Source organism: Enhydra lutris, unplaced genomic scaffold (genome assembly GCF_002288905.1).
Source record: "Enhydra lutris kenyoni isolate GAN:26980312 unplaced genomic scaffold, ASM228890v2 scaffoldscaffold9, whole genome shotgun sequence".
Lineage (NCBI taxonomy): Eukaryota > Metazoa > Chordata > Mammalia > Carnivora > Mustelidae > Enhydra > Enhydra lutris.
Window position 1 is genome coordinate 10079586 of NW_019154093.1, and position 13453 is coordinate 10093038.

Genomic DNA, 13453 nt, shown 5'->3' on the forward strand with positions numbered 1-13453 from the left:
AGGTTCTGCTGAGATGAGGAAAGATGATTTTTCTCATCTTGCCTAGCTTATAGATGGCTGCAGGCGGCTGATAGGCAGGCGAGGTGCCGGTGGGCCCCAAATGGCATCACTTCCATGTCAGACAGTGGGTTGGAGTGGTGGGATACAAGTCTCTGGCATCTAATAGGCTCTCCTAGGCTTTTTTCATGGAGTAGCTATGTTCCACAAACAGCCAGAGAGAGCAAGCCCCAGGGCACAAGCCCTTTCTTCTGCTGTCACATTTATTAATGTGTCAGTGGGCAAAGCAAGTCACGTGCCTATATGCCCAGCTTCAAGGGGAGAAGTAGACCCTCCCTCTTGATGGGAAAAGCTGTAAAATATCAGGACCATTTCTCTTTTTTCAGTCCGTCACAGCTTCAAGAATATACTCCTTGTTTTCAGGGGAGGGTGGCAGGAGGAGATAAGCTGTTACCTCTCTTCGGGTTTGCCCTAAATGAAATAATCTTCTTAATCATTTTATAACCTTATCAATGGATTGGAACATTTGATCGTTCAACCTCTAGGCTTTTCATGACGTCTACCTCACAGCCAAGTGTTGTCACCAGCAGTGTTTCCGAGGAGGGGAAGCCAACTGACTTTCCTGTAGGGTGCCATAGGCTTTGTGGTTTTCATCACTGATATTTCCCGGACGTAGCATTTCAAGCCCTCAGTTTCTCCTCCTGTGGACCTTGTGATGCAGCATCACTAATCCAGGAGTGTCATCCGATCCTGGCAGCTCTGCACCAATTTGCTCTTTCCCAGTTAACATGCTTGTGTTGTGATGAGTTGCACATGAGGTACCCCTCCTCTCACCACAGTTCTTCAGTGATGCCCGGGACCTGGAGTCATTCTTGAGGAACCTCCAAGACTCCATCAAACGAAAATATTCCTGTGACCACAACACCAGCTTATCTCGCCTCGAGGACCTGCTCCAGGACTCCATGGTGGGTGTTGTATCAGCGGGATGATTACTTCTGAGAAACAGAGTAAACCATCCCAGCTGCTGCTGTTGGTATCCTTGAAAGCTCCAGGGCAGTGGGTTATTGCTATACTGTCTGGCTCATTTCAAATAGAGTTTAACCCCAATTTTGTTCTTTTTTTTTTTTCCTTTTCTTTCTGTAAAAAAAAGTTGCTAATAAGATTCCTTTGGGTATGCTATTGAAGTAATGGCCTAGTCCTTGTGCTCAGCATACTTTCTTTGCTTGTTCCTATTTTAATTCAGTAGTTGGGACCAAAGATGTGGTGTATAGCATGAAAAATAGAATTGAAGGGGATTAGGTGACACCAAATTGTTTTTTATTCTCTCATGCAAAGAGAATTCAAACCAATGAACTAGACCTAAGCCAAATTTTTCCTCTTTGGTAATTTTGTTTTGGTAAAATGAGATATTAGAATATTGATTTTAACTAAGGATAACATTAAAATCTTACTTAGATATAATGCAATATTTGTCCAGTTTATGTGGCAATAGTAACTTAAAAAATTTTGTATCCAATATTTAATCCAACTCAATTTTATATTCATTTTCTCCAATGAATTATTCTTTCAGGAATGCTGGTAATAAAATCAGAGCAGGACTGTTTACATGTATTGAATGTATATTATACTGAGTTGGCAAGACAAGGCTCCAGTTACATTCCAAATTAAGACATTAAGAGTATGTAATAGGGAAATTATTTTTTTCTATATGAGAAGCAGGGGACTCTCATTTCAGTAGGAAATTACAAATAAGAGAACCAGAATAACCCAAAACCGTCATTTTTTCATGAGTGAGACTTGGGTATTTGTGAACATTAGTTGATTATTTATTATTTTTACACTTTCAGGTATTATTAACCCGTGAATGGGTTCACATTCACTGTTTCACCTGGGCAAATAATCTGTTAATTTAATTAACTTGGAATGAAGGATAAAAGCCTGACGTTTTAGATATTGTCTCTAGAATGTCTCTCTTGAAGGTACTTCAAGTATGAAGGAGGAATATAATAATCCTTGGCTATTATCTCCTCCCTTCCACAGAGTACCTTCCTGTCTTAGGGTAACTCCTCTGCAATTGTTGTCATATCTTTTCTTCTCGAGGGTCGCTGCTCTGTTCCCTCCTCTCCAGGTCAGGGGCATCGGGTTGGCGGCGTCATCTGGGCATGAAGTCACCTGGGTCTGCTCCTCAGCTTTTCCTCAGCTTGTCCGTCAGGTTCGGGAGCATCTGTCATGGCTTCTGGTTCTTTTCAGAACTTTTACCACGCTGAGCACTTGGTCTCTGGAACTTGAGATGTTTGGCTGTGGGTTAGACAGAAATTGACATCTTTATTGCAAGGAAACGGAAATGGGTAGACCAGCTCTCAAGTATGGAACAGTGTGGCTGTCTCCCTGATATATTCCATTCCTCTTTCTTAACTAATAAGTTAAAGTTGTATTTCTTCCAATCATGCTCCCGGGGACAGGCACAGGTAGTTTATTTAAGCATTTCTTTTTCTTTACTTGCATATTCTTAATTCTTTAATGGCATTTCTTAACATTATTAACTCTTTACTCTCATCACATCTACTTCCATCCTAAGAAAGCCCTCTTCTAAGGACTTTTTATACCTCAAAATGGGCTTGACACATCCTGGTAATACATGAAAGTTATCTTTTATTCTCTAACACAATTGGTAGTAGATTACTACCAATTTTGTGGGCAAGAAGTTCATTAGTTTTTAAGATAATGGGGTTTGCAGAGACTTGAGAGCTTCAATTTTGCATGATACTTCTTTCAAACTAGTCAAATATACGTGACTGTGGCACAGCAAGACAATAAAAGGTAAATCCTAAATCATTTGTCATGATGTCTTCACCAACAGCATCAGTTTATAAATGGTTGGTGGAAGAGCTAAGATCTTTCTCTAGAAAGTTTGACTCAATTTAAGAGAGTGAAATATCAATAGTAGAGCTTGGGAGGTATAATTATTTTAAAAAATTTCTTAAAGAGCACAATTCTGGCTTCTCCTAAGCAAAAGGCAAGAACTGGCTTCTACCAGTAAGAAAGTGATTATAATAATAATAATAGCAACAGCAACGTTGTTATTATTGTTCTTAAACTTCCATGCTTTCTGAACCTGGTTTGGGGAAATCCTGTGTTAGCTGTGTTTATCTGTATTTGGCAGCTGGCAGTTCTTTTTTGTTTTATGTTTTTATTATTTTTGCATGTGGCTTCATGATTCATTGAAAAGAGCACAGGGAGAAAGCTGAACAATTTGAGTACAAAAGCACTTGGTAGAAGACAGAAATATCCTCTCCTTGTTTTTTTATCTCTGTATTTCTAAGATGGCTCCACCACGGATCCCTACTTAACTGAGAAATGACATTCTCTGAGGGAGCGGAGCACTCAGTTTTCTTTGTTGACTCGGCACCCTGAGTGGCAACATTAATGTGTTTTTGTGTTTCTTCTCACTTTGTAGGATGAAAAGGAACAGCTTATACAGTCCAAGAGTTCTGTTGCCAGCCTCGTTGGGAGATCCAAAACCATTGTTCAGCTAAAGCCACGCAGTCCTGACCACGTGCTGAAGAGTACCATTTCTGTGAAGGCCATCTGTGACTACCGGCAGATAGAGGTGAGGCGAGGGAAGGGGTACCTCTGGCTATAGAGGGAAGGAAGGGAGAAGCAAAACCTTCAGTTAGGGTTATGATAGGGAAAGGTCCAGTGGTAGAGGTGTTCTGTTTTGTTTTGTTATGTTTAATTAGAACTTAAATATCCTTTTTTTTTTTTTCCAGATTTTATTTATTTATATGACACAGAGAGAGAGACAGCAAGAGAGGGAACACAAGCAGGGGGAGTGGGAGAGGGAGAAGCAGGCTTCCCACTGAACAGGGAGCCCAATGCGGGGCTCAACCCCAAGACACTGGGATCATGACCTGAGCTAAAGGCAGACACTTAACGACTGAGCCATCCTGGTGCCTCAGAATTTAAATATACTTTAAAAAAAAAAAAAAAAAGGTGGAACTCTACAGGCTTGATCTACTCCCTACCTCAGAGATTGGCATCATCATCCCCTCCCACCCCCCATATCCTAAGTGGTGTCAGAAATGGTACTTCGTAGCACCTGAGCAATACCTTTGGCTTTTCCCCTCTTATCCCCTACAACTAGTAGAACTACCAAATCAATATCAACTTGTAAGTAAATATCTCTTAGATGTAGTTTTTTCTGTCCTTGCAGCTACTACCCTAAGTTAGACCATCAGTTTCTTTTGCTTGGATCATAGCATCGCCTCCCCAATTCAATGCGTTCTTTATCTTTACACTAGCATGATTTTTATTTTTATTTTTTTAAGATTCACTCATTTTATTTATTTATTTATTTATTTATTAAGATTTTATTTATTTATTTGACAGACAGAAATCACAAGTAGGCAGAGAGGCAGGCAGAGAAAGAGAGATGGAAGCAGGCTCCCCACCGAGCAGAGAGCCCGATGTGGGGCTCGATCCTAGGACCCTGGAATCATGACCTGAGCTGAAGGCAGAGACTTTAACCTACTGAGCCACCCAGGTGCCCCTCACTCATTTATTTTAGAGAAAGAGAGAAAGCATGTGAGCAGGGTAGGGGTAGAAGCAGAGAGAGAGAGAATCCTCAAGCAGATTCCTTGCTGAGAACAGAGCCCAGAGCAGGGCTCAGTCCCAAGACCCTAAGAGCATGACCTCAGCTGAAATCAAGAGTCAGCCACCCAGGTGCCCCCTGGCATGATCTTTAAAAAAAAAAAAAAAAAAAAGTCATTCCCCTTCTTACATTCTGTAACAATTCCCGAATTCCATTTAGAAAGTTTAAATTCCTTAATGTGGCTTCAAGGTCCCAACTAATCTTTCCTTACCTCTCTAGGCAAGACTGGGTCATTGTCCCTTTCATGCATTCCCCTGGTAAATTGCATTTTTCACACAGTATTCTAATTCTATATCCAACCAGAATATGTGGAATATAGACCATGTCTCTCAGTTTACCATTCTATGTCCAGTGGCCCACCAAAATTCCAGGCACATATTAGGCTCAGTAAATATTTGTAATGCAAAAGAATGAACTTCTCTGGCACTTTTCTGTGTCTCAGTATTTCTGTCTATAGAATAGGGATGATCATGTTGGTTATTTATTTCCCAAGAGAAGGAATTGATGATTTCAGAATGCTTAAACCTTTTCGGGGATTTGAGTGGAATGACAAGAAGGGAGAAAGAGGAAATACCACAAAAGCAAGGTTGCAATTATTCATGTCCCTTTAACTTTTATCCTAATGATTGTAGATGCAGAGAGATAGCTCTTGGAGGTCTTAAGACAGTCTTCTTATAACATTCATATACTAAGTTACTGGACATGTAATAAACATTAAACAAACACTTGCTTCGTTGATGTATTTGATGTCACAACCTTTCCTGTGTTACGTATTTATAAGGTTATCTTTTTGTCAAAATCAGGAAACCTCACTAATTGATGACAGATTTCAAAAATGATTTTTTTCTTAAGGAATTCATAGCCTTGGAGTCAAGTACCATATCATAATGGGTTGTTGGTTTATCTGTTAGCAATAACTTATGAGTTTATCTCCTCAGATCACCATCTGCAAGAATGATGAGTGCGTATTGGAAGATAATTCTCAGCGGACCAAGTGGAAAGTGATCAGCCCCACAGGGAATGAGGCAATGGTGCCATCGGTCTGTTTCCTCATCCCCTCACCCAATAAGGATGCCATTGAGATGGCCACCAGGTAACTGCTCAGTTGCCCATTGTGCTTCTTGGCCTGAGTGAGCTAATGGAGGGATGAATCTGCATTTGTGATCTTAAACACAGCAGCCAAGTTTTTAAGTTTCTTCTGGGAAAGGCCTCCTATTAGGATACCAGATCTTGCACTGGCAGCTACGTTGTAGCTTTTCAGTAAATGCTTATGTTCAATTGAGATATATTCAGTGATCATTCTTGAGTTAAATTCAGAAGACTGATTTTTATATTGATAGTTAATTTTCTTCTCTTATTTTATTAATGACATACACATACATATTTTTAAAAGCTGAAGTATACCACGAAGCTAATAATAAAACCCACCTACCCCAGAGTTCTGTTTTCCCGAGTTTGTTATTTTTAACCATTGATTTTGGTATCACTGGAATTTTAGTGGGATTTTTGGAAAGGGAAAAGATAAACTAATGGGTTTAAGGTCTCTTATTTAAGTGAGGCCCTGGCTTCTAGTTTTCCATCCTATTCTTTATATCTCACATTTCTTGACTTAAAGAAATTCAAGGTAATGTAGTGTGTGTTGAATATGTCTGTGTATTTGTGAGTTTGTGAGTCCAGAAGTTGCGATTGAATTAGGCATGGGATGCTTTAGAAAAAACTTTTCTCTGGTCCTTCATACTGCAGTTTTGTTTTTTTTATTTTTAATATGCCAGATGACTTTTTAAGTTGCTCTTAATTTTCAAACACCTTAGCAGTTTTGTGAATATATAGACCATAGCAGTGTACTTTTTAAGCATTGATATTATCATTTTTCGACAATTCTCTAAATGAGGTTTTTTTTTGCTACTTTTCTCCATTACTTCTCTTCATGGACGTACCTTCTCACTTCTCGCGATTATATTATATGCAGATCACATTTATAAGGCTGCCAAATGTATGCTAACATCATAGACATAACACTGTGATAAGTTCCGATTGTTTGAATAGCTCAGTTAATTTTGTTCTACAGATTACGACGTTAGTATTTGATTCCTTGCCTTTCTCTGTTCAGTATACAAACCCATTTCTGCTAAGGCAATCACATTTTCCCCCTGGAAGGTCTCTAACGCGGAATTCAAGTTTTAGAAAAGCTACTACCAGATTCTCTGTTGTTTCTAGGGTGGAGCAGTCTTATCAGAAAGTGATGGCCCTCTGGCATCAGCTACATGTTAACACCAAAAGCCTTATCTCCTGGAACTATCTGAGGAAGGACCTGGACCTTGTAAAGACCTGGAACCTGGAAAAGGTAAGTGTGAAAGCCTTACCTCAGGTTCATATCCAACTGGCAAGCTTTTTTCAGAAGGAAACTTTTCTCATTACCATGAGACTCCCACTCACCCAAAGAGAGTAGAGCGGAGTCAGGGATAATGTTTCAGAATTATGGGGTCTTAGGAACTAAAAACCAGCAGCCTAAATGGTTAAGGAAGTTCCTGATGAAAATAAATGACATCTTCTCTCTTCTTGGCCAACCAAAGGCTTGTAGGCTTCTTTTCACTCTGCTCCTGTATAAGTGTGTATGTAGTAGAGCAATACTGGTGAATTAAAAATTATGAAGGGTTGTGTCCAAGAGGGCACAGTGGGTGCTTCTGGTGTACTGGTCATATTGTTTCTTGATCTAAACGCTGATTATATGGATAAGTTCTGTTTCTGAAAAATCAACATGTTTGCAGTTACGGTGTGTGCACCTGATTTGTGTATATGTTAAACATCAATAAAAAGGAGAAATAGAGAATGTATTATGTTCCCATTCTATTAAAATTTCTTCTGTTTTTGTTTTGTTTTGTGTTTTGTGTCTTGTTTTTTCTCTTTAGCTTCGATCCTCAGCACCAGGGGAGTGCCACCAGGTTATGAAGACTCTCCAGGCCCACTATGAAGATTTTTTGCAGGATAGCCGTGACTCTCTGGTCTTCTCAGTATCTGATCGTTTGCGCTTGGAAGAAGAGGTGGAGGCTTGTAAAACCCACTTCCAGCACCTGATGAAGTCCATAGAGAATGGTTTGTGCCTTGGGAAAAGGGAGAAGAGTGGAGGATTGAGAGCCCTGAAGGGTTCTCCTAGACCTTCATGAAAGCTAGAAAGTACCACCTTTTTACCATTTGAGGGGCTCAAAACTTGAGATAGGGAAAAACTTATAGAGATGAATTCTCAGAATCAGATCATGGTCAAAAAGGCCCTATTTCAGGCATTATTGCTAATCAAGGTATCGCATTTTCTTGTGGCTATAGCATGTTTGGATCTTTAAAGATGAGTATACAATGCAGGGAACTTAGGATCAGGCAAAATGTTCCCCCTATATAAGGTCTTGCTTTAGTATGTGGAATATCAGATCTGCTGCCCTCTATCTAAGGGTGAATCTATTTTTCTTAGGTTTGTTGACCTCTCTTGTGGTGCTTCATGTTATCCTGTGCTTCTGCATTTACAGAGGACAAAGAGGAAACTGTGGCCAAGATGTACATTTCAGAGCTGAAGAATATCCGACTACGGCTGGAAGAGTGTGAACAGCGGCTGGTCAAACGAATTCAGTCTCCAGCCAGTTCTAGGACTGACAAAGATGCCCGGCAGGACAATGCATTAAGGATTGCAGAACAAGAGGTAAGCCTGAAGAGCAGGGTGGGTGCTGGCTGCAGTGTAAATGCTTTCAGGGTGAATTGGATGACAAGACAATATGGAGCTTGTACCCTCTCTTCCTTGGTGCTGTCTGCGGAAGTGGCGGCCATCTGTTACTGGGCGTCATGGCTGCTCTCAGACCTCTGGTGAAACCCAGGAGCATTAAAAAGAGGACCAGGAAGTTCATCTGGCACCAGTCATACCAATATGTCAAAATTGAGCACAACTGGTGGAAACCTAGAGGCATTGACAATAGAGTGCGCAGAAGATTCAAGGGCCGGATCCTGATGCCCAACATTGGTTATGGGAGCAGCAAGAAAGCAGAGCACATTCTGCCTGCCCAGTGGCTTCCAGAAGTTCCTAGTACATGACATCCAGGAACTTGAAATGCTGCTGATGTGCAACAAATCTCACTGTGCAGAGATAGCTCACAAGGTCTACTCCAAGAACCACAAAGCCATGGTGGAAAGAGCAGCCCAGCTGGCCATCAGTCACCAATCCCAATGCCAGGCTGTGCAGTGAAGAAAATGAATAGACAGCTTGCTGTGCACCTCATATTTGTGTTAATAAAACTACAAAAAAAAAAAAAACAACCAAAAACAAAAACAATGTGGAGCTTAAGAAATAAGGCAACAGACTCATGGCATTCCTACTTGAGAATTCTTCCCTGCAACCTGCAGATGTCTTTTATGTATGGCAAAGCATGATTTCAGCTCCTGGTGTGTTTCTGACTATTGATTAGTTTTCTACACAGTTGGGAAGGCACACAGACTGGCAGATTGTTCTAAGCACCGCATTTGGGCTACATGTTTTAAGACCGCTTAGCAAAGATGCTGCTGTCTGCTCTATCCCTGACGTGCATGTGTTATTTTCTGTGACATGGTTGCCATCGGCCATCAGATGCAAAAAATACAAGGGAAAACTCAGATTCTACTCTAGGCTCTGATGCACACTTGACTTTTAGCAAGTTAACTCTCATCCTAGTTTCCTTTCTTATAAAATGGAGATAATGGATGAGTCCAAACTATATCACAAAACTTTGGAAGTTAAATGACAGAGTATATATAATGAGTTTTCTGAAAAAGTGAAATGCCATCAAAGTGTAGAGTAGTATTTTTGAAGTAAAAGCAAATATTAATGGCTTTGTTACCTGCTCATAGGCATGTAAAGAGAGTAAGCCAGGGTCTTTGCTTTTGGCTTATGGTGTAGTTAAGGATAAAATGTTGAAGTCACAATTAGGACCTTCAGTATAAGAGATGTCATAAGATAGTATGAAGAGTACTTGCAGGTTTCAAAGCAAACATAGCTATAGAAATTTAGAGTATCACTAGACCATTTCTACGTGGGACCATAGGAGAGAGAGAGCTCTATGAAGAATAGTGGATTTGATCTGGGAGCTTAAAGAAATGGAAAAGACTGGCAAAATTAGGAGGAATGATTTTTCTTACCTTTCTCAATTATTTTAGCTTGAAGAAGAGGATGAAAGGGCAGTGTAATTTTCTTTGGCTGAGATGGGTTTAAATTCACAAATGAGGCATACCATATAAACCTATAATTTTCATATTGAAACTTTAGTTTTCTGCAGTCATCTGAAATCTGTTTGTCCTGCAAAAATAGAACATTCCAAGAAATGTTAATATTTAGCTCTTCTAAAGGACTTTCCTTTTCTGGATTTACTTTTTATTTTCAAGTAGTTTCAGTATACAGAAAATTTTTTATTGTCGTATAGCCTTCACCTAGATCACACAAATGTTGACATTTTTCTTTATTTGCTTTATCATTTTTCCTATAAATGTACATTATGATAATCTTTTTCTTTTCTTGAGAGTGAGTTCTATACGTGATGCTCTTTTATCCCTAAATCCTTTTTTTAAAATCCCTAAATACTTTATTGTGCATTTCCAGAAATGAAGGGTAGGCTCTCTCTCTTTCTTTTTAAAGATTTATTAATTTATTTGAGGGGCACCTGGGTGGCTCAGTCATTAAGCATCTGCCTTCTGCTCAGGTCACGATCCCAGGCTCTTGGGATCAAGCCCCACATCAGGCTCCCTGCTCAGTGGGAGTCCTGCTTCTCTCTCTCCCACTCCCCCTGCTTGTGTTCCTGCTCTCACTATCACTCTGTCAAATTAATAAATAAAACCTTTAAAAAAAGGATTTATTAATTTGTGTGAGAGAGGGATAACTTTCATGTATAAGCCTGGAGGGAGGAGCAGAGGGATAGAGAGAATCTCAAGCAGACTCCCCCTGCTCAGTGCAGAGCCTGACATGGGGTTCGATCTCACAACCCTGAGATCATGACCTGAGCCAAAATTGAGAGTTGAATGCTTAAACTGACTGAGCCACCCAGGCACCATAAAGATAGTCTCTTACATAACCAGAAGACAATGATTAAAATCAGGAAATGAACATTGATATAATGCTGTTATTTAAGACTTCATTAAAATTTCATCAGTTGGCCTACTAATACCTATTTTGGGCACCCCCACACACACCCCCGCCCCCACACACACCAGAGAATATTTTTGGTACAGGACTCAATCCAGTACTTACTACACATTGTGTTTAGTTGCTGTGTCTCTTTAAATTTCCTTAACCTGAAACAATTTCTTGATTTTTCATCATCTTTCATGCTCCTGACATTTGTGAAGAGTGCAGGTCATTTATTTTGTAGAATGTCCCTTTGTGTTTATCTGAGGCTTCTCCATGATTAGATATAGGTTACGTGTTTTTGGCAGGAACTCTGCAGAAATGATTTTGTGTCCTTAGTGCATGACCTCAGGAGGCATGTCATATTGATTTGTCCCATTACTGGTGATAACTTGTATCACTTGTTGCTCTTTTCCCTTTTATAATTACTAAGCAAATTGTGGGGAGATACTTTGAGACTATATAAAAACCTGTTTTATATCACACTTTTACCAACTAGTTTTAGCATCTCGTGTTGATTCTTGACTGAATTAATTGTTATGACTGTTCCCAAAGGGTGATTTTCTAATTCTGTTACTTTTTTTTACATTATTCCTATTATACTACAATAGAATAAATTTCTATTCTACCAAAAGGGAAGAGCTTGCCTCCCTTCCTCCTTTCTTCCTTCTTTATGTCATTATGGATTTATGGACTCTTGTGTTGCTTAAGGTTTGTAAGTTATTCTCTTTATTTTGATGTTCAGAATTTCCAAAATTTAGCCATTGAGAGCTGCTTCAAGCTGACATCCCTATCATTTTAAAATGTCCCCACCATTCTTTGAGTGCTTTCTTATTTCTCAACAACCAAAAAAATATTGCAGATTCGCTTTGCCTTTGCCAGCCCCACCTCTGTAATCAGCCATTTCTCCAAGGAGTCTCACTTCCTTTTGATGGAGAATGCTATTTAGAAACCAAGATTTGGGTGCTGAGTATGCTCATTATTATTGGGGTGTCATTGTTTCTAGGCCTACTCAGTTGAGAGAGCTAGAAAAATGCATGCTTATAAATACATACTTGCATACACATATACAAAAACACCCCTATGTCACACACACACATTTATGTATATGTGTATGTGTGTGTGTGTGTGTATAGGTATATGTAATTATATAATTATACTACTAATTATATAATTACATATACCTACACACACACACATATACACACATACACACATATATATGTGTACACATATATATATGAATGTATCACAAAGGTTATATGCTGATATCGATCAATTTATCAATCCCTCTCTCTGGCACTCACGCACACACACACAGACATAACTATGAAGTCCTATGTCTCTATCTTCATCTGGTTCCAAACTAGTACCACAGGGTTCATACTAACCTCTCTTCTTTCCATAATTGTAACTCCCTTCCCCAAGACTGAAAAACCTACTTTACGTTGTCCACCATAAATTTACTTACTGCCCAGTTCTAACATGCAGAGATAAGTATTTTTTTTTTAAAGATTTTATTTATTTGACAGACAGAGGTCACAAGTAGGCAGAGAGGCAGGCAGAGAGAGGAGGAAGAAGGCTCCCTGCTGAGCAGTGAGCCCGATGCGGGACTTGATTTCAGGACCCTGAGACCACGACCTGAGCTGAAGGCAGAGGCTTAACCCACCGAGCCACCCAGGTGCCCCAATAAGTAGTTTTAGAATTACTGACTCATGGTACTACAAAAAAACAAACCTACTAACTAGAGTTCAACATTTATTTCTGGTTCCTTTTGTCTGTAGCCTACAGTCCGAATACTATATTCAGAAAATATTTGTGTGTGTTCTTCCCGTCCTCCCCCATCAGCACTATTTTGTAGTTTATTCAGCTACTCCTTTATATGTGGGCATTTAGGTTGTTTGTGGTATATGCTTATTACAAACAAGAACGTTTTTCTAACTTCTGTGTTCAACTCTGTCTCCATCTTTGTTGCGTATCTTGTTCCTGATAGCGCACTCAAGAGGATTTACAACAGCTGAGGTCAGAGTTTGATGTTGTTTCCACGAAATGCAATAGCTTTCTTCATCAGTCTCCGTCTGGTTCGAGTGTCCCAAGCCTGCGCTCAGAGCTCAATCTACTGGTGGAGAAAATGGACCATGTATATGGTCTGTCCACTGTCTACCTGAATAAGTGAGTAAGCTGAGGATTTGGATCCAAAGGGTGGTGTTTTCACTGTGTGAGAAGGGCCTGGAGTGTTCCATGAACAACCCAGAGAGGTTGCAGATCTTGAAGAGCATGTAGTCATAGAAATGAGACCTTGGCTTTAGTTCCAGGCAACATGGAGCGGGTTCACTGGGGTCCAGTGAAGAAATGCCAGTGACACAGAAAGGGAGATGGAGTTGTAGTGTTAGGACTATTTTGTACTTCATTTCTGTTTGTTTAGATAACTCTGAAAAAAAAAAAAAAAGAAAAGGGACACTAAAGAATAAAATAAAAATTTTCAGTTAAACTAAATATAGGTTTTGGAGGCTTGCCCTCTACCCATCATGGCCATGAGGTGTCAGAGATCTTAGACTCTTGTAGTGTTGAGTGGGTTTCTGGCCTCGTATCATTTCTCCCATGAGTCCACCACATGTGTGCATGTCCCAGTATCACCTAGAACTATATTTTGAATTGGCTTAAGTTGGCAACAC

The 13453-nt window shown here is 39.8% G+C and overlaps 1 protein-coding gene and 1 pseudogene across 5 annotated transcripts in view; both read left to right on the forward strand.

The window, feature by feature from the left end:
• LOC111143713 (microtubule-actin crosslinking factor 1) overlaps positions 1-13453 on the forward strand; it is a 349979-nt gene that overhangs the window by 193036 nt on the left and 143490 nt on the right. For all 5 annotated transcript variants that reach the window (XM_022497542.1, XM_022497538.1, XM_022497540.1 and 2 more), the window contains 7 exons: positions 837-962; positions 3455-3607; positions 5587-5741; positions 6866-6992; positions 7558-7741; positions 8167-8336; positions 12772-12950. In XM_022497542.1, coding sequence (XP_022353250.1) covers positions 837-962; positions 3455-3607; positions 5587-5741; positions 6866-6992; positions 7558-7741; positions 8167-8336; positions 12772-12950 — 1094 coding nt within the window. The remainder of the gene's footprint in view (positions 1-836; positions 963-3454; positions 3608-5586; positions 5742-6865; positions 6993-7557; positions 7742-8166; positions 8337-12771; positions 12951-13453) is intronic.
• Positions 8477-8886, forward strand: LOC111143715 (annotated as a pseudogene).